The 21,568-nt window shown below is 37.0% G+C and overlaps 1 protein-coding gene across 1 annotated transcript; it reads right to left on the reverse strand.

Moving 5' to 3' along the window:
- Nucleotides 1–419: 419 nt before the first annotated feature.
- Nucleotides 420–18,227, reverse strand: LOC127952891 (cytokine receptor-like factor 3). Its single transcript, XM_052551761.1, has 9 exons — nucleotides 18,109–18,227; nucleotides 14,940–15,068; nucleotides 9,570–9,777; nucleotides 8,275–8,362; nucleotides 4,211–4,388; nucleotides 3,907–4,129; nucleotides 3,448–3,586; nucleotides 3,118–3,230; nucleotides 420–1,035 (listed from the first exon to the last, which is right to left on the reverse strand). Exons 2-9 carry the CDS (start codon nucleotides 15,054–15,056, stop codon nucleotides 767–769), a joined length of 1,335 nt encoding a protein of 444 aa, XP_052407721.1. The 5' UTR covers nucleotides 15,057–15,068; nucleotides 18,109–18,227; the 3' UTR covers nucleotides 420–766.
- Between the last annotated feature and the right edge of the window lie 3,341 nt (nucleotides 18,228–21,568).

Here is a 21,568-nt window from a genome sequence, read left to right on the forward strand (position 1 = left end):
AAGCCAACTGATGAAAACATGAAGTGGTTCAGTAACACGGTATATATATGTAAAAATGTGAAAAGAAAATCATCATAAAATGGCACAACACTTAAGCTTAGTGCGAATGATCACATTTCTGTGGAAACATTGGTATCTACTGATCAGTATTATTTTGCTGAAAACACTACCCTGTGATGTGAAAATCAAAAACAGTACTTTCTAAATGTGAACACTGAGTACCAGGCAAACAAATGAAATACTAGTTGCCACATGCATTCTCTAAATGTTACTGTGTCCCAAATCAAACGACATTCAGCTGTTTAAACAGACTACGAGTTCTAAGGATACATTCTCCACTTTTTTTGAGAAAACTCAAAAGCAGAAAAGATTGTCTGAGCGTAGAAAATTCAGCTTTGTCGTTATTTATAAAACGGGAATTTCTTTTTTTTTTTTGAGTGCCTTTGATCTCTGAATACTTCACAGTAGATTATTTTCTGTGGTAAACCAGACCCAGCATGCTTTGCAACACGTAACAGTCTCTTTTGCAAATATTTACTGTTATGCAAATACCACAACACCTGTCCATCTGTAATGAGGTCAAAGAGTAGTGGTTGGCATCATACCTCAGAACAAAGTCTAATGCAGCGATACGTGGTGCTGATCATAAGAAAAAGGGTAAAAGTGACTTCTGAACACTGTAAGCACTTGGGATGTTTGATAACATTTAAATAAAACTAGAGGTCTTGGATTCCATCAGACTGGATCATCTTTCATCAAGCAACAATCAAAACACCAGCACTTTCCATCCAGGGTGCGTGAAGGAGCAGCCAAAGAAAAGGCTGTCCACCACCTGATCCAGCAGCCAATCAAACACCACTTCCCTGTTCCCTGAGCCAATCGTCACCCTCAGCTTGAAGTTGCCACCATCGCTGGGGTTGTTATTGTTGCTCACAGGAAAGAGGTTGACTACTTCCATGTCAAAGGTCACAGAAGAGCCAACAGTGATGGCTGGAAGCTGGTTGGTCATCTCCTTTCCATTCACAAACACAGCACCTGGAAAACGGAGAGCACATGCTGACTTGACACTAATGTTGGCTGCAGTCGGTGAGTAAGCCGTGCCTCAAAAAGACACTTTTAATGATTTAAACCACAATGGCCAAAGAGGGGTTAGTCTGTCCATTTCTTTTAATAAGCTTAAACTATCCATTTCAGTGAATCATTTTTAAATGATAACTTAAACGATTCATTTGAGTCATAAATTTTATAAATGAGAATGCTCATAATGCTCATGTTTATTTAATTGTTTTAGCAATAAACACTAATCCCTACCTAATATTTCTTATGCTTTGTTAAACTGATTAAACATAGCGTACATGCATACTGTATGCATGCATGCATACCTACATACATACATACATATATATTAGATTTTGTTCATTTGGTTAAGTTAAATTAAATTTATGTATTTAGCAGACTCTTGTATCCAAAGCGACTTACAGTGCATTCAGGCTATAAATTTTTACCTATCTTGTTCCCAGGGAATCGAACCTCCATCCTTGCGCTTCATAGCTCAATGCTCTACCACTTGAGCTACAGGAACACTGTGTGGAATTTAACCCTTGATTATTTATAGAATTTTACTATACTTCTTTCTTTAATTAGAAATTTTTAAATCAAAATGATGCTCCCCCATCTCAAAGAAAAATACTTCAAGCCATTTAGGCACAAATATCAACTGTTCCAACGTTTTTTTTTTTTTCCTAGAAATAAATACTTTTATGTTAGTAACTACATTCTGGGAAATGTTATAAAAGATTCCTATGAAAAAATGCTGTTCTTTTGGCATTTCTTTTCCCCAAAGAACACTAAAAAATGCACAGTTTCCACAAAAAAAAAAAATATGTATACATTTTTATAGATTTTGTTTTGGTGTTTTGGCTTTTATTACTATAGGACAGTATAAAGATGACAGGAAGTGAAGTGGGATAGAAAGGGGGGATTGGATTGAGCTGGGATTCGAACTCGGGACACCCGTAGCGCAATGGTGTTACATGTCAGTGTGCTGCACACAAGGCTATCGGTGCTGAAAATTCAGTTTTGCCATCAAAGGGAAATTTGTAAAAAATATATTCAAAAAGAAAAAAAATTACTTTTTAATTGTAATTATTTTATAATATTACTGTATTTTTGGTCCAATAAATGCAACCTTGGTGAGCAGAAGACTTTTTAAAAAACATAAAAAAATGCTAACCTCAAACTTTTGAAGAATAATGTAAACACTGAATATCTTGAAAAGGTGTATAAATATTATAGGACTGTGCAAAAAATCGAATGTGATTTTCATGCGCATCTCATCAGTAAAGACTCTCCTGTAATTAGAAGTATATCTCCAGCACGTGCGTTCAGATCAGGGTTGCCAGGTTTTTACAATAAATCCTGGCCAGTTGCTTCTTAAAACTAGTCCAAAACTAGCCTAATCGCTTCCGGGAGGTTCCCCGATAAAAATTGCTTCCCGGGGTTAAAATATAATTTTTATGGAAGGGTTGCCCTGGTAAAATTCGCATTTTAGGGGCTAAATATCACGTTATTGGTATTAGGGTTGCTTCAAACCGCGGACATGAAAAACAATCACAGACTTGGCAACACTGGTTCAGGTGGAGCGGCAGTTACTACACAGAGCCGTAGTCTACCGACAACTAACACAAAATCGCTTTCAAAATCGACAAAGAATCGCCTACGATTTTAACATCGATGTTGTGTAGATTGTCAGTGATTTACGGCTCTGTGTAGTAAATGCCAACAGGTGTTGCCAAGTCTGTGATTGTTTTTCATGTCCGCGGGTCAAAGCGACCCCAATACAAATAACGTGATATTTAGCCCCTAAAATGCGAATTTTACCAAGGCAACCCTGCTAAAAAAACTTATATTTTAACCCCAACTTTTTTTCGGGGAACCTTCTGGAAGCGCTATTAGGCTACTTTTGGACTAGTTTTGAGAAGCAACTGGGCAGGATTTGTTGTGAAAACCTGGCAACCCTGATCTGAACGCACATGCTGGAGATATACTTCTAATTACTGGAGCGTCTTTACAGCCCTAAAATATTATGGAAGTTGAAGTTTATTGTCCTGTTCATACCATTAGTGGAGATGCAGACCGCCTGATCCCTCTGCAGTGAGTCTGTGGCAGTTCTGCTGTCCGCACACACACCCAAACCGTCACGCTTATCTGTCTGTCCAGCAGCTGTGATCCTGCAAACAAACCAGAGAGCCAAAAATCAGACACGCAATGAGTAAGACATACCATAAGCCTGCTGATATTTATTACTGTAACAATTTTATTTGCAATGATTCTGCATCTCTCCGTTGTTGTGTGATATGATCTTAGCCTATTTATAGCATCCCACTTTCATATAGCCCACATTTGATTTGCCATGAGATCATGTGGAAGAATCAAACACTGATGTACTTGAAGGTGAGGGTCTGCCCACAGAAGTACGAGGGGGAGTTGGAGTACAGGACACCCCCGTGACCAGGCGATGAGTCATTGCGCATGGCGATGTTCTTCCTACTGCTTAAAATGTACCCATCCACGCCTGGAAGCCATTCTGTCAACACACAATTAGACAACATTCATGAAACACGCTCCCATTCCGTGGAGGTGCTTTATGAGGAATTTCCACAGAAATCTCCACCTCATTTACTCACCCTCAAGTAGTTCCAAACCTGTATGAATTTCCTTCTTCTGTTGAACATAAAAGAAGATGCTTTGAAGAATGTGGGTAACCAAAGAGTAGCTGGTCCCCGCTGACTTCCAAAACTACTACTTGAGGGTGAGTAAATGACAGCATTTTCATTTATGGGTGAACGATCTCTTTAAGAAACCCAGTATAATGTTAGAGAATGCTAGGTGTCGTCGTGTCTGTACCGTGGGGTGCGAGTGTGGTGTAGCCGGTCTGCGGGATGCTCCACGGGCTCCATTCGGTTCGGCCCTCTCCTCTGGCACACACACGAAACAGGTGGTCAATGTGCGGGTCAAGCTGGAGCACCAGGAACTCGGTGTCTCTTCCAATGTACGCGTCCTCATACTGAGAAGAGTTACCACGACGGTACTGCAACCGGTAATCCTGTGGGGAGAAGTCATCGTCCACCTACACGCAAACAGAGGACATTAGCAAGTCATGTGGCGCTGAGAAAGTCTGATGGCCTTGAACAGGGGAGGCCAGACTCACCTTGCACCAGCGCACCAGCACACCACCCGGTCTTTCCACCAGCTCCTCAATCTGGACGGGCGGATGAGAGGCCACGCTGCCGTGCCGAGCCACGTGTGTACGGAACATATGCAGCAAAGAGTCGTCCAGCTGCGCAGACAGACACGGCACGTCCACCAGCGCAGGCACCTCGGGCAGACTGACGACAACATGTTTATACATCTACTCTATCTGTTCATGATTAGACATAAATTCTCCTGTAAGGTTAAAACAAGGCACATCAAGTAACTAAGTCTGAATAAAGTAGCACAAAAAAAAGAAAAGCCCCACACATGACATGCAGGGGTAAAAAAAGTTTACATCTAGGGATGTGCAGAAAACATTGAATCAAGAAAACTGATCGCCTGAACAAAGTGCGCTCTTCTCATTGAAACATGCAGTGAATACTTGATGAAGGGATTAAGCCATATTGTGTTTTCAGTTTTAGTTTGTTTGAAAGATTCTGTGCCAAAGCATACTGTACCAAAACACAACTTTAAAGACCTTTTATGTTAGAATAAGAAGTGTGTTTATATACAGTACAGACCAAAAGTTTGGACACACCGAGATGGTTTAGGGGTGAGCTGGACCACAGACAGAGGGCAAAAGGGTCAACAAGTGCTAAGCATCTCTCAGGGAACTCCTTCAAGACTGTTGGAAGACCATTTCAGGTGACTACCTCTTGAAGCTCATCAAGAGAAAGCCAAGAGTGTGCAAAGCAGTAATCAAAGCAAAAGGTGGCTACTTTGAAGAACCTACAATATGACATATTTTCAGTTGTTTCACACTTTTTTGTTATATATATATATATATACAGTATTGTTCAAAATAATAGCAGTACAATGTGACTAACCAGAATAATCAAGGTTTTTAGTATATTTTTTATTGCTACGTGGCAAACAAGTTACCAGTAGGTTCAGTAGATTGTCAGAAAACAAACAAGACCCAGCATTCATGATATGCACGCTCTTAAGGCTGTGCAATTGGGCAATTAGTTGAAAGGGGTGTGTTCAAAAAAATAGCAGTGTCTACCTTTGACTGTACAAACTCAAAACTATTTTGTACAAACATTTTTTTTTCTGGGATTTAGCAATCCTGTGAATCACTAAACTAATATTTATTTGTATGACCACAGTTTTTTAAAACTGCTTGACATCTGTGTGGCATGGAGTCAACCAACTTGTGGCACCTCTCAGCTGTTATTCCACTCCATGATTCTTTAACAACATTCCACAATTCATTCACATTTCTTGGTTTTGCTTCAGAAACAGCATTTTTGATATCACCCCACAAGTTCTCAATTGGATTAAGGTCTGGAGATTGGGCTGGCCACTCCATAACATTAATTTTGTTGGTTTGGAACCAAGACTTTGCCCGTTTACTAGTGTGTTTTGGGTCATTGTCTTGTTGAAACAACCATTTCAAGGGCATGTCCTCTTCAGCATAGGGCAACATGACCTCTTCAAGTATTTTAACATATGCAAACTGATCCATGATCCCTGGTATGCGATAAATAGGCCCAACACCATAGTAGGAGAAACATGCCCATATCATGATGCTTGCACCTCCATGCTTCACTGTCTTCACTGTGTACTGTGGCTTGAATTCAGAGTTTGGGGGTCGTCTCACAAACTGCCTGTGGCCCTTGGACCCAAAAAGAACAATTTTACTCTCATCAGTCCACAAAATGTTCCTCCATTTCTCTTCAGGCCAGTTGATGTGTTCTTTGGCAAATTGTAACCTCTTCTGCACATGCCTTTTTTTTAACAGAGGGACTTTGCGGGGGATTTTTGAAAATAGATTAGCTTCACACAGACGTCTTCTAACTGTCACAGTACTTACAGGTAACTCCAGACTGTCTTTGATCATCCTGGAGGTGATCATTGGCTGAGCCTTTGCCATTCTGGTTATTCTTCTATCCATTTTGATGGTTGTCTTCCGTTTTCTTCCACGTCTCTTTGGTTTTGCTCTCCATTTTAAGGCATTGGAGATCATTTTAGCTGAACAGCCTATCATTTTTTGCACCTCTTTATAGGGTTTCCCCTCTCTAATCAACTTTTTAATCAAAGTACGCTGTTCTTCTGAACAATGTCTTGAAAGACCCATTTTCCTCAGCTTTCAAATGCATGTTCAACAAGTGTTGGCTTCATCCTTAAATAGGGGCCACCTGATTCACACCTGTTTCTTCACAAAATTGATGACCCAGTGATTGAATGCCACACTGCTATTTTTTTGAACACACCCCTTTCAACTAATTCAACTAATTGCCCAATTGCACAGCCTTAAGAGCGTGCATATCATGAATGCTGGGTCTTGTTTGTTTTCTGACAATCTACTGAACCTACTGGTAACTTGTTTGCCACGTAGCAATAAAAAAATATACGAAAAACCTTGATTATTCTGGTTAGTCACATTGTACTGCTATTATTTTGAACAATACTGTATATATAAAATTACATATGTGTTAATTCATAGTTTTGATGACTTCAGTGTGACTCTACAATTTTCATAGTCATGAAAATAAAATAAAAAACTCTTTGAATAAGAAGGTGTGTCCAAACTTTTGGTCTATACTGTGTGTGTGTGTGTGTGTGTGTGTGTGTGTGTATATATATATATATATATATATATATATATATATATAAAACTACACCTTTCGCCAGGAATACGTATCATTTGATATTGTCATGTGACCATGATGATAGACAATTTTCATATTGCGATACCATGATATTGATAATACCGCTACATCTCTACAATTTACTAATTTGTTCTCTCATTTTGAGTAAATTGTGTGCACAAAATAATAATTTGTACTATTTGCTGTCCGCGTTCTCATAAACTGATGTAGATGCTTCTCACTTAAAATGACTCCATGCAATGCTGCAAGCTTTGGAGAATGTATGTAAAACACATTCCCGACTCAAAATAAAACCCAATTAAATTATCTATTCACTTAAAATTCACTCAATTCTCACTTTTTTTCTCCTGCATGTCAAGCGCAAAGCTCTATTATTTTAAAAATATTTTATTATTGGTCATTTTATGTATAATTGCGATGGAGTTTAAAACCAAAAATGTTCCCAAAGCTTTGAATTAAAATTAAACAACTTATTGATTTCAACCAACTTGTTCATGATTTGCCCCATTTAATAGTTCTTTACATAGAGTTGTCAAGTTCCTTTGTGCTCCTCTTTTGTGGATAATATGCAAAAGGTATTGTACTTTTTTTGTGAGCAATGTTGCGTGGGCATTTTCCCACTGAGAATGGGCAACAAACCCAAAGTTGCTCTGCAACATTGCTCAAAAAGCTGCCCTGTGTATCATCAGCCTAAGGCCTGTTTACACCAAGAACAATAACTACAAAAAAAAACTGTTAAGTGTCTTCAGAATCCACCTGACTTTAAAGAGCTTGAGCATTAAAACAGTAGATGAAAAAACTGCAGTTTTTTAAGTATGTTACCTTGAACACGTTTCTGTCTTTTTCACAAACTGAGGGATGAGTCATTATTATTTTCTGTTGTAATTGTTCTCTTATAATGAGGCTTAATTGACAAAATGAGGATTAAAGATCAGAAGGATCATTCTAAAACACTTTCAAATGTAATATTTCAGAAGTGTTTATTCTAAAACACCCAAGTTATTATTTAAATGGCATCCACAATGCTCTAATTATTGCTGTAATGACTGTAGGCATGTTAAAACCTGATCCCGGGGTACATGTAAAATGAATCATAGCTAAGGCAGCATGGTTCTATAAAGCTAAGCATGAATGATTCAGCACACCCTTGCTGGTACGGCTGCCATCTCTCCGTTAAACTTTGAGCAGATGTGTCACAAAACGTGAGTCATAAAAACAGGCATTAATAAAGGTTAGGTGACATGATTTTAAATGAGTGCTTTAGTAATTATGTGAAAAGAAGGCTTTGCTTTCTGTGTTCTCAAGCTCTGAATCTCCATGTATTCAGTGTTTCTAGACATGAATTGAGAGTCTCCGTTCACTGGCCCAGCCGAGGTTGAAGTGAATGAGTCTGTGTGCTCCTCACCTGTCCAACTGGATCTGCAGGGCTTTCTTAGTGAAGCTGCCCAGCTTTTCCTCCTTCTCATTTATGCCACAGCGGATGGCAGCCTCCCCTGAAGGGACAGTCATATTATTATATTTATGACTGAACGTTAGGGGAAGTAAATATAATGTAACAAATATAATCAAACGAGCTCTTGAGGAAATTCCAGCTGTTTTATGGTTTTATCAATGTTTGTGTTTAACTGTTAAAGACTTAAACATTTAATCAGCCAACAATTTAATAGCTGTCAGTTATCCAAATACCAGGTCTTTTTCCTGCTGGTCCATATGTACTTGCCCTGTTAATACTTTCAATGACATTACAGCAAAAACTTAATTTATATATATATATATATATATATATATATATATATATATACAGTGCCCTCCATAAGTATTGGAACAGTAATGGCATATATATATATATATATATATATAAAAAATTAAGTTTTTGCTGTAATTTTTTTTTTAATATAAAATATTTGTATGAATTAATTTTTACAGACATAAATGTATTAAATCCAATTACATCAAATAAAAAATAAATATTGACTTAAACTATTTTACACTGGCTCTGAGCATTGGGATAGTTCACCTAAAAATAACATTTCTGTCATTGATTACTCGCCCTCATGTCGTTCCAAACTCATAAGACCTACGTTCATCTTCAGAACACAAATTAAGAAATTTTTGATGAAATCAGAAAGCTTTCTGGCCCAGCATTGACAGCAATGTAACTAACATGTTCAAGGCCCAGAAAGGTAGTGAGAACATCTTTAAAATAATCCATGTGACATCAGTGGTTCAACCATAATATTATGAAGCTATGAGAATCCTTTTGTTGCGCAAAGAAAACTTTATTCAACAATTTCTTCTCTTTTCACGCATGTGTCATGGTACTGACATGAGGATGAGTAATTAATGACAGAATTTTCATTTTTGGGTGAACTATCCCTTTAAGCCATCTTTATCGCTGAGCCTTTTTAAATAGCCACATTTTCAGACAGTTTGATAGATACATTCAGATAATTAAATTGCTGCTATTCGACTATTTATCGTACCACTGACATAGTCCTACAAGCTGACATAGCTGATCCTTGTCTTGCACAAGGCTAAATCTCATTTTCTGATCTGATTAATACCCTCTCATGAGAAATGATGGCTTTACGTCATTTTTTTACTTCCATGTAATCAGATTAGTGTGACTGTAGTTGAAGTATAACTGTAGCCCTAGCACTGACTGGCCAGTCAGCCTTCCATTGATCTGACAAGACTCACCCTCTCGAAGCAGCTCATCAGCTGTGCTGACTCCATGCTCAATCAGCTTCTGACAGTCATCTAAGGGACTGACACTGTCCAGCTCGATGCTGTCCACCTCTTGCAGCAGAGCACTCAGCCTCTCGGTCAGCAGTCGACTCACTGCCGTCTGTAGCTCCTGAAAGTGCCGCTGCAGAGCCTCACGCGTCTGACTGGCACTGCCGCGCACCTGAACACACACACACACACACACACACACAAACAACATTTTCATACAATTGTCTCCATTCCATTGAGCTTCTGACGACAGTTCAGGAAAAATGTTTCCCTTGTAAAGTGGGAAAAAGGTACATGTGGTTGAATTACATTGATTGACAGATATGGTTAGCAATGGTCTGTAATTTCATAACTGGTATTTTACTCGAGATGCTGATGAGGGTGCACCGTTGTAGCACATAAAAATTATCTATAGTTGTCAAATTACAGTAAATAAAAGTGTGTATTTTCAGCTGTCATTACTGCAGTCTTCAGTGTCACATGATTCTTCAGAAATCATGCTAATATGCTAATTTGCTGCTCAAGAAACATTTCTTATCATTATCAATGTAAAAAACAGATGTGCCGCTTAATATTTTTGTAGAGATATTAAGATTTCTAAATGAATAGACAGTTCAAAAGAACAGCATTTATTTAAAACAGAAATACTTTATAACATTATTGTTCATTTTGATCAATTAAATGCGTTCTTGAATAATGAAAGTACTAACTGATCCCATGATCCCATGTTAGCTGAAAAAGTAAGTCACACAAATGTGCCACTGTCTTGTATTGTGTAAGAAGTGTAGGTCTGAAAGCGGAAGTGGTGAAGTCAATGGCACATTTCAATTTTCTTGATGCATCTTTCAGAATAACTACTTCACCTTCAGCAAAATGGAGCCAAGAGTGACAGGAAGCCTGGCGGTTTTCAGTGTAAAAAAAAAAACACCAGTTCCTCTTGTGAGCATGAAACTTGCGCTTGCAAAATAAGGTTAGCTTGGGCTCTTACATGCCATGTATCAAACAACATTTGTATGTTCATTGATACATGCTTCAGCTGAATTATTGCCCAGTACACTATAGCTTAAAACCTAGTGAACTATCATACACAAGCACTCTTCACACTGGCATAAAAGGAGATGTTGAAGGCAAAATTACACTTGTGAGTCATATTTCTGGAACGAGGAAGATCTCATTCCCTTATAATTAGTGAAACGCAATGCAGCCACAGGCAAAAATATGTCGACAGAAACACATACAACAGACCGCAGTGCAAACGTGTTGACAATTTGCACCATGGATCTCGACAGACTGCCGTCACAGTGTGTGTAGGTAGAGATAACACCCTGTCGTCCAGGAAGTGGGAAGAGAGTCTAAAATAACACCGATAAAGTGGTGCAGGATAAATGGATGAAACCCAAAAGAGACTGTATTATTAATCAACATTAGTGGAAATTTCCGGGCTTCACTTTGTTTGCAACTGATGCAAGAAATGCTTCTGTCCAGAGATGTGCATCATTCCTCATAGGCTGAAGTCTTATCAAGAGAAATCTGAACATCTCGAGCCAGGACACAATCCTTTGCCTAAATATTGCCATTCGTGACAATGTGCTGCCAGGTTTATGTGGAGGGTGGAGGCATGATCTCAGGGCTCTGTTGATTTGGGTTTTTGTGGGAAGGACTATAAGTGCTGACTCCCCATGAAAGTGGAAAAAAAAGTGTGAAAGTGACGTGACGTTCAGCCAAGTATGTGGTGACCCATACTCAGAATTTGTGCTCTGCATTTAACCCATCCAAAGTGCACAAACACACAGCAGTGAACACACACAAACCGTGAACACACACCCGGAGCAGTGGGCAGCAATTTATCATATGTGTTTACTGCATAGCAAATGCAAAAAAATATGTAAAACCTAATATATATATATATACTAATATATTTATATACATATCAAATTATATATTATAATGTGTCTTTTTTTTCCACCTGCACACAAGACACAACAAAAATATATATAAGTCAACATTTGAAGTGGATCAAAAAAGTTAAAGTTGTCCTATACATTTTGGTTTTAGGTTTTAGGACAACTTTGATGAAAGGTTTTGATCCCCTTCAGATGTTTGTGTGTATGTGTGCTAATTATTATTAAATGATTTAGCTCAAACACACCATATTATGTATTTCCCATGTTCTGGCTAGTGGGTGACAGGCTTCGGGAAACAGTGGCCATTTGTAGGTTTTAAGGAAGCCTCTGTGGCTGAGACCTAGAGTCACATTTAAAGGGGAAGTAGACTAGAAACGGCTCATGTGAAAGAAACGCCATCAAACTCAACCACTGACCAGAAAGCTTCAGTTCTTTTAATAGATTTTAAAAATCTCAACACATTTGAGCCTCTTCAGCTGGAGGCTGGTTCTACTCATGCAGAAGAAAAATGTCGTTTGGCCACAAATGTTGCATCCTTGCTGTGAATAACGGAGCATGTGATATGATCATATCAGATGGGACGATCATATGGGATCTCCCTCAGACAGCTGCACACGCTGTGAGGTTAATCACAGTACCCGGGCCCGTCATACTATCACTAGTCAATGATCCCAAAAGTTTGGTTTAATTCTGTATCCTGAGCAGGATGTGAGAAGCGAGAGTTTCACCATTCTATGAGTTGACTGTCTCATATGAAGAACAGGAAATTACAGTCTTGTTCACGCTCTCAGTGAGGCATTCTGGGAGTTGGGGGGAGGAGGAGGAAGTTGGGTAAGATGCCAGAAGCCAATTCTGAAGATAACAGCGAGCAGCAGGCTGGCTTTACATCCTACAGCCACCCCGGGAGACGTGTGGCATGAATCAGCCCTTCTGTGCTGACCAGCAGGCTATCTGGCACAGACGAGACAGCAGGAGTATCATTTACCCACGCTCTCTCAAAAACACCCACACGTCACTTTATTTAGTATTTATTTAGTCACCACTACCTTTGTGAAGCTGAAATGTTCCTGGCATTTTTACAGAGTGTTTGATGAGGTTGCTGTATTATTTTAGGCAACAGTGCATGCTGGGTGGGATCAATAGCATTTTCATCGCTGTCTCCACGGGTTTGGCTTGACTGGAACAATGTGTCCTAACCAGACGGGATGAGATAAAGAGAAAACGGCAATCTCTTCCAAGTAAATCTGTTTTTATCGTAGCCGGCCAGGACTGAGACAAGGGTTAAGCAAAAAAGATAAGATGGGATTATTTTCAGCTACTTCTATTTCTATTCCTGCCAGGGTTACGTGCCGTTCAGAACTGAATGGATGGATGGATGTAATATTTCATTTATATAAATAGACATATTTTATTTAATACATTTCACACTGTATTTTTATTTTATTTTAGTGTTGTTATTGTTAAAACTAGTGCTGGGCAATGATTAATTGCATCCAAAAAAAAGTTTGTTTTATATAATATATATATATATATATATATATATATATATATATATATATATATATATATATATATATATATATATATATATATATATATATATATATATATATATATATATAATGTGTGTGTGTGTATGTATATGTGTATATGTGTGCTGTGTATATTTTGGTATGTATATATCAGTCCCTCAAGGATTGCACAAATTTTTTGTGATTTTTGCGATCAAAAAGACTGATTTTGCTGTGGCTTCTTTCAAAATTTGCGATGAAATTTGCGACACCTCTTATTTCTTTGCAGTGAAAATTTACCACAGACAACATTCTTCTAAACACTGTTATGACGTTTCTGACTTGGAGAACCACTGTAGGTCTCGGAGACATCTTATGTCTGCATTCACACATGCAAGATGTATTTTTAAGAGTGCTTGTTCATCTGCAGTACGTCTCTAAGATGTTTCCTGTCAGATGTCACATAGACATTTATGAGAATGCATGTAAACCTGCTTCTGAGACGTTGATCAGATTACACAGCAGATGATTCCCAGATCTTAAGCATAATAAATGTATTACATCTGTAAAATGTACTTTTATTACTGTCATTCATAATGTCTAAGTATAATTTAATGAATTCAAAAATATATAGTCTATATTAGGGAGTGGAAATGCCCTATAAGTACTGCTTTGCAGCCATCTACTAGTGGTCATTTCATATATTTTTTTTATTTTTAAATAAGTGTTTGCTTTCCTACATTATAAAACTTTTAGTTTTATACATGTGGGAAACCTATTAAACATTAACAAATATCGTCACATTAAAAATAACTTTCAAATGTGGTAATACTTAGCATTGAAGTGCTTGGAAAAGTTATGTGAAGCATTTTGATTCTGTGGTGAATTCGACTGCTTTCTTCACTGTATCTCACAGCGCTGTGTATAACGGTGTCGCGGATCCGGCTCGAGCAGATAAACGGTCTGCGAAGCCCGAACTAGTATCGCGGATTCGTTCCGCTTTCAGTTTGTTTATCCAATGTAGCTCTTGTAAATCTGTCCTGATGAGAATGCAAGGCCTTTCTTTGACGCATTGCGGTGACGTGACGGGAATCTTCTAAGCCCAAATTATGCTGAAAATTTGTGACAATGCTGAAAATTTGCGATCTTTTGTGAAAATTGCTGAGTTTGAATGATTTTGCGATAAATTCAGCAATCTCAAAATCCTGGAGGGACTGATATATAAATACACATACGTGCATGTCTATTTTTAAGAAATATTTTTTTATATATTAAATATAGTTATATATAATATAAATTATATGAATGTGAATCTATATGTATAAATACGTATAAATTCTCCCAAAATATGTACTGTATTTTTGTCTTTATATATAGTATACATAATAAATATACACTGCACACACGCATATATTATATAAACACAAACTTATTTGGATGCGATTAGTACTAGTTTTTGTTAAATAAAAGTAAAGCTGAAATAAAACAAAATTAGCAAAAAAAATCATCTAATTGAATATACTGATAAATATTTCTTTATAAATGATACTAAAATAACACTACACAATTTAAATTTTAAAGACACAGGTGAAATTAAATTTCCCAGATTACTTGTTGATGAATTCTACTTCAAATTCCAATAGAGCTGTCTGTAAGGTGCCACCAATTAAATTAAACTTCAACTTATGAACTGGAAAACAGCCAATTCTTTGAATTTTGGCCAAACCTGATTTCTGCAGTGTCACCATGGACTGCTCCATGCACTGTGAAATATCAAATACTACCAGATATATGAAATATTTTCTGACTGGCTGTTATTGTGTCATGTTGCACAGCAGTTTCGGTGAGGACTGACCCATTGCTTGTTGTTGGAAACCTTTTTATTCTTCCGGCAGCAGTGCAGAGAGTCAGGGCCGTACCTGTTTGCGTGCCTGGCTGAGTCCGTGCAGTCTCTGTTGTAGCTCGCTCCTGTAGTTTTGGGCTGCTTCAATGCTCTCCTTCGCCTCCTGCAGCAACGCCTCTGCCTCTATTGACATCCTTGCTGACCTCTGCAAAAGCACAAATACCAAGGTAAAGTGCAGGAAAACATTTCCACTGATAGAGATAACTTTGACTTTGGGATTAGAAAACATTCGAGAGAAAAGGCTGAAACCAAAACACGCCCATTTCAGAAAATGTCACGCTTAACAAAGCTAAAATAATAATAACCAGAGTATGAAATTCCACACAGGCCAAAAAACAGGCTGTCTGTTGTTCATGCTCATAAAAAAATTCAACAGCCACTTTCTGAAACCATCAGGCCATCGTTTCCATGTCATGTGGATGTGAGGAAAGCGTGTTTTGAATCATAACAGCGCCTTCACAGCCTTATCTGTTGAAGAGGATGATGCAGTCGAGTATTGTTATGACTAAAAGGCTCAGAAACTATAACCTTGAGAAACCACATCCATGTCAACTGTCGCAGCAGTGCAAAATCACAGGAGTCATGGAAATGAATCACAAGATCCGATGAGATGCGTGTGCTATAAACTCACACTACTAAATTGAATCAGTGAGTCATAGAGCAGCACAACAGTGTGAGCCACGGTCTTTGATAGGATGATATCAATCTGTGTGACACTCGACAAACTGCTGTGCCTGCTGTCTTTGTGCCGGCTCGGGATTAGATAACAAATGTGCGAACAACACAAAAATCATACACTCATCTATTCTGATACACAGATCTATGATTATAGAACAAGACGGAACAAAACTAATGCTAAAAGTCAATATTAAAATGCAACTACGCATCATAATTATAAAATAATATTGAAAACATAGCCTTTCCATGTTAACACTGAAAGGCTGTGTGTCCAAACAAACTTTATGGTATTTTGGTGCAAATTCATCTGTTTCTTGCAAATATGACTAATAATTATTTCAAAATATTGTACCTAGTTTTTGCTCTGTCACACCAAAGACAATAACTAGCCACAACTGTAACACAATTAAAATTATATTGTGAACAATGAACAAATGATAAAACATATGGTTTCAGAAAAGGTACAAAAGCTGTCACTGGGGGAGTACCTTTTCAAAAGGTACACGTTTGTACCTAAAGGGTTGATGCTTTTTTTTTTACATTTTAGAATGATTTTTCCATCTAATGAATCAGAAGCTTGAGCATTTAAAGAGGCAGACGTCAAAACTGCAGCACACGCTTATAATAACCACAAGTTTGTCATACTTTGGTGTGGATGCTAACATATATAATTTGTTATAGTTTTATATTATTGGTCTGAATAGGCATTTAGGCTGGCAAATCACATTTCTGTTGTTGTTTTTGCATTTAAGAGGTTAATTTCCTGATTTAGCAAACTCGGCTAATCATTTTGCAACTCATGCTAATATTAATAAGCTAACTTTTTTTGTTTACTCTTGTACAATAAATAAATCTACTATATTGGGTCACCACTTGATGCAAAATCTGGGTCTTGAAGCAAAAACATATTTGCATTAAAAAGTATTATGTTAATAAACTGCTCTCATGTCTTTAGTGATCAGTGGATCTGTTTTAAGACTAGATGCTAACAATGAAACCACTTCCGCTGAAGATGAAGTGAAAGCAAATGCACTTTCCTTATATGTGCCCATGGCTTAAATTCACAAGCATGACTGAACTTACTCATAGACACTAACCTGAACTAAAAATTCAACTCCAATTCTGTACAACAGTGCCTGTGTAACACTGGTGTCATTGTGCAGGAGAACAGCTGTCTATTTATTTGTGTGTGTAAGTGAACACAAATACCAGACAGTTTACTTTTGTTTAACACAAAGATGCTGACCTTAGTGCACTGGAGCAGAGAACGTACCTGTGCTTAATTCTTAAAAACACCCTTTCATCTATTCACCTGTGAGAGAGAGAAACCTAAATATCACAATGTGACGTGCACCAACAAGCCTGTTATTTTCCACAATCATCTACCTTATGATCAATGCCTAAAAAGTGTTATGAGTTGCAACTTGCAACAGTGGCATATTTATATAATTCTGCCGTTTAATGATCAAGGCAAAGGGAGGGGTTCTCCAAAATCATAGTCTAATCCTCTGATTTAACAGCAGGGATCTCATCCAGACTGGGGTTTGTAATCTAGGCAAAGAGCATTAAGGCAAGCAATTACATTATCTATTGCTCTTCCAGAAACCTTTCCCAGAAGTGAATTCATCAATGAGAACAGCAGAGGACTGGCTAACAGTCAGAGGGACACGAATGACCTAGATCCGAAGGCAAAAAAAACAAAAAATGTGTTGTCAAAAGACAATGCTGGGAATTCCAGTGTGAGACGTCTCTGATCTGAGGATCATGTGTCCTACTTCACAATCTGTGACCGTTCACTGAAAAGGACCATAGTTTAAATGGCACTTCTATCAAGATGAAATACATAAGATGCATTTAAAAAAAAAAAAAAATATATATATATATATATATATATATATATATATATATATATATATATATATATATATATATATATATATATATATAGTTTATAAACTATCAGAGGTCTTTTGCATTCTACTGCCCATCAGCTTTACAGTTATGGTCTTGCATTAAAAAAACATGTATACCTCTTTTGGTCCAATCAAAGCATTACAGAACAGTTATGTAAAGTGCAGTAAATCTCTGTGGGCCATACTGATGCATCTTGCACACTCAACATGTTATTACATGTCCAAAACAGTAGAAATGAGAGAAGAGCATCGCAAATATTTCAATATTAAATATCTATATATATATATATATATATATATATATATATATATATATATATATATATATATATATATATATATATATATATAAACAACTAAAGCGTGTTGCAATTATTTTCAAACTCAAAAAGCCGCAGTTCGTGGGGCTCTTCTGTGAGGATTGCCACACCAACACTCATCACTTTAACTCATCAGACAGAGTTTTACAGTAAGCTCTTCAAACCGCTTCACCCATAAACCTGCTCACGGAAAGACAGCATCTCTTCACGTAGCACTGAAAAATAAACTGTAACGAAACCTTGAGCTATTATTGAGCGACTTTTGCTGTGTTACCTTATGCGATCCTGTCTTGTGTCATATTAACTTCTGCCGCGGAGTTCCGCCATTGACGCCCTGGCAACAGTAAAGAGTTCGAGGCACGTATTTTCACTTTGATACAAATCTGTCATCCAATCAAATGCCGCATTGCTCTGTTTTCCTCCTGTCTGCTGTCAGTTCTAGCCAATCAGATGATTGAGCCTCACTTAACCCCGCCCTATCTTTTGTTAAAAACCTAAAGTGAATGCAGGCATCAGTCTAGAGGTCCTTTGGCGTCAAACGAGTGAAAGTAACTTTGTGTTGCTTACTTACACAGATGTTTCTTGATCCTGAACAGTATCAAATCCCAAGACTTTCAGAACGAACATTTATAACCAACGTTGTCACAATGCGGAATACAACACTGACTGTGAATATGAGAGAAGACTGTTTAGCTACAGAGATTATAGTGCTCAGTTATTTTGTTATTTCTCATGCAAAATATAGGCTGCTATATTACGCAAAACTACCATTTTAAAAATTATTTTTAAAATATTACTTTTATATTTTCTTTATTTAATATAGCCTATTAAATAAATAAATAATATTTGGAATCTTGTGATAAATGATTGTGCTGACGTGAAAAGAGATTAAGTCGAAATGGTATGCATGAGTTTATGTGATTATGTAATTATTGTGCTGGTGTTAAATATGTTAATTGTTGAACAGTTTTGTAGCACCAGAGGTTTGGTGGCTGCTTTGTGTGGTCAATGAAATCTAATTATACATACCCATACAGTGTTATTATGTGATGACTCATTAAATGCATGGTATGTTAATGTTATGATATGAACTTTTAAAACTTGAAATAACTCTGCAATCCCAAAGTACTTGTATAAATGGAAAGCCCTTTTATTACAGTGTTTTTGCTTCTAAATTAAATTTGTATAGGCTTCATATGGAGCTGCTTATCTAATATTCTAATCAACCTTTCGATATATGCTGATGCTTGCCTCACTTTAGCAACAGTCCTTCTGGCATGTCTCCTCCATCCTCACTCCTTTAAGATATTCTGCCCTATATAAGGAGCTATCTTCATCCATTTAGTAGCCTTATATTAAGTAAATTGGACCTTGAGTTGAGCCTCATCCCTGAGCTTCTCCTCTGTGTACAGCAAGCCAAATCCCTTTTACCAGTTATGAAGTGACATGAACATCATATTTATTCTTTAGAAAAATGTAAAATGCCATTCCAGCGCATTTCACTTACAGCCTACATGACTAACGGTGCATGATGCTGGGATGTAGCTCCTAAATATTTCCTCTCGCAAAGCTGACTGTGAGAAAACATATTTTAGAGTTTAACTATTTATTATGCATTGGAATATTTATTGCACACGATTATAGGCATTAATCGCTCAAAGTCTTTTTTAACATAATAAATATATAATAATAAAAATCGAATTTGCAAAAAAAAAAAAAAAAACGTTAACGACTCCTTAAGGCTTTCAGAACTGTCAGAAAATGGTGAGACCACATTAAATATGATATCCTCACGTTTCATTTGAGTTTAATACAGTGTCTTTAGAAAGGGTGATAGCAACAAGAGGCCTGTCTCCACCCATTCACTGCTTTCTCTGCAAAAAAAAAAAAAAAAAATGTAATGTGCACAGTAGACACTAGAGGTCTGCAAGTGTCATATGGCATCTTATAACTGATTTTCTATAATGTAACACTGGATGGCGCTGGATCACAGTCAGATGTTGTACAATATGTTGCACAGGGTCAGTAATGTCTGGGTGAAGGATGTGCATGTATTAATGATGGTGATGATTAGGGCAAATTAGTCATTAGTATGTCATCATTTGAAATGTAAAGTGTTTTAACTCAGTTAAATGACAAAGGGATAGTTAAATTGTCAACATTTACTCCCACATCACATGTATGACTTTTGCTTTCGTGGAACAAAAAATAAGATATTTTTAAAAAATCTCAATATTTTTTCTGAGGTGGTAAATTTAGTGTTAAGTAGCTGTGAATACAACATGAGAGTCATGACTGGATTCTGCTCTGAAAGAGGGTCATTGTGCTTTGACTTGGATATAAGACTCTGAAAGAAACCCCATGTAGTTAAGACAATAACTATGCAGGCATTCAGGGAACGGTTTTGTTTTGTAGGCTTCATGCTGCCATTTTTGTACACTACTTTGTAATCTTCAGGCTCCTTCACACTGAAGAACTGACAGCATTTGCTGGATTTGAGAGGTAAGAAAAACAAACCTGCAAGTGTTATATTATGTTCTTTTTAACTTCTAAGAAAAGCAGACCCCCCCCCCTCCCCCAAATTATATTTATCATAACATTGTAGACAGTGCAGGTCTGAAATGCTTAATCTTACTCTTGAAAATTTACTTTCATATGAACTAGTATGTATTTTATGGTACTAGTTTTTTTGTTTGTTTGTTTGTTTTATTACATTAATCAAGTGATTAATCCTATAATGGCAAGTAAATGTTTATATTTTATTATTAACTAAAGATACTTAATCCAGAAGATACGTTAAACTAATCACTAAAAACTATCAGTTGTTGTTAGTAACATTTCTTATGTGATTTATGTGCTTTATGTCCATGTAATGACTAGTAAATGGCTATTTTATAGTGACATTTTGTTAATATTTGTTAGTGACAATTTGACAATATTTGAAAATGGAATAGATATTTGCATTATTGTACAATACTAACAGCGACTACTTCAGTTCAGTTTATACAGCAACAACAAAATGTTGACCAAAGTGCTTTACAATAAGAAAAATGATTCCACAAACAGAAAACAGCAGTAGGCTTTACCAGATAAAACGTCAAAGACAATACAAGTGGAAACCATTGCCTCAACACACTGCAGTCTCAAAAGCTAAACATAAAAAATTTGCCTTCAGACGTCTTTTAAAAAATCTTTGGAGTAGGAGCAATTCCAATGTTAGAAGGAAGACTGTTCCATCTTTTTGGAGCCAACATGGCAAAGGCCCGATCATCACCCCTTCGCTTGTACCTTGACCTCTGAACAATTAAAATATATTGGTCAGAAGATAAAGACCTAGCAGGTTTGTGTACTTGCAGAAGCTCAGACAAGTAAAAGGGGGCTAACCCCCATTCAAAGACTTATATAAAAACTAGGAGCTTAAGGTCAATCCTGTACTGGACTGAAAGCCAGCAGCATTCTGTTGTGATTGCAAACAATTTAGAGTTATTTGACAAACACCCACATGTAATGAATTGCAATAATAATACAAAACAATAATAATATATTTAACGACTGCATTTATGAGTTTATCGAATATGAGGGTATTTTCAAATAATACCCCTAGATTTTTGACCACAGGTTTACAAAAAGGAGTCAGCTCACTTAAATTTGATAGTTCAGGAGCGTTAGGACCTCCAAACCAAAGAAGTCCTGGCTTTCTCTCATTAAATTGTCAGTTCTATAGATCTTCATTA

This window comes from Carassius gibelio, chromosome B3, assembly GCF_023724105.1.
Source record: "Carassius gibelio isolate Cgi1373 ecotype wild population from Czech Republic chromosome B3, carGib1.2-hapl.c, whole genome shotgun sequence".
NCBI lineage: Eukaryota > Metazoa > Chordata > Actinopteri > Cypriniformes > Cyprinidae > Carassius > Carassius gibelio.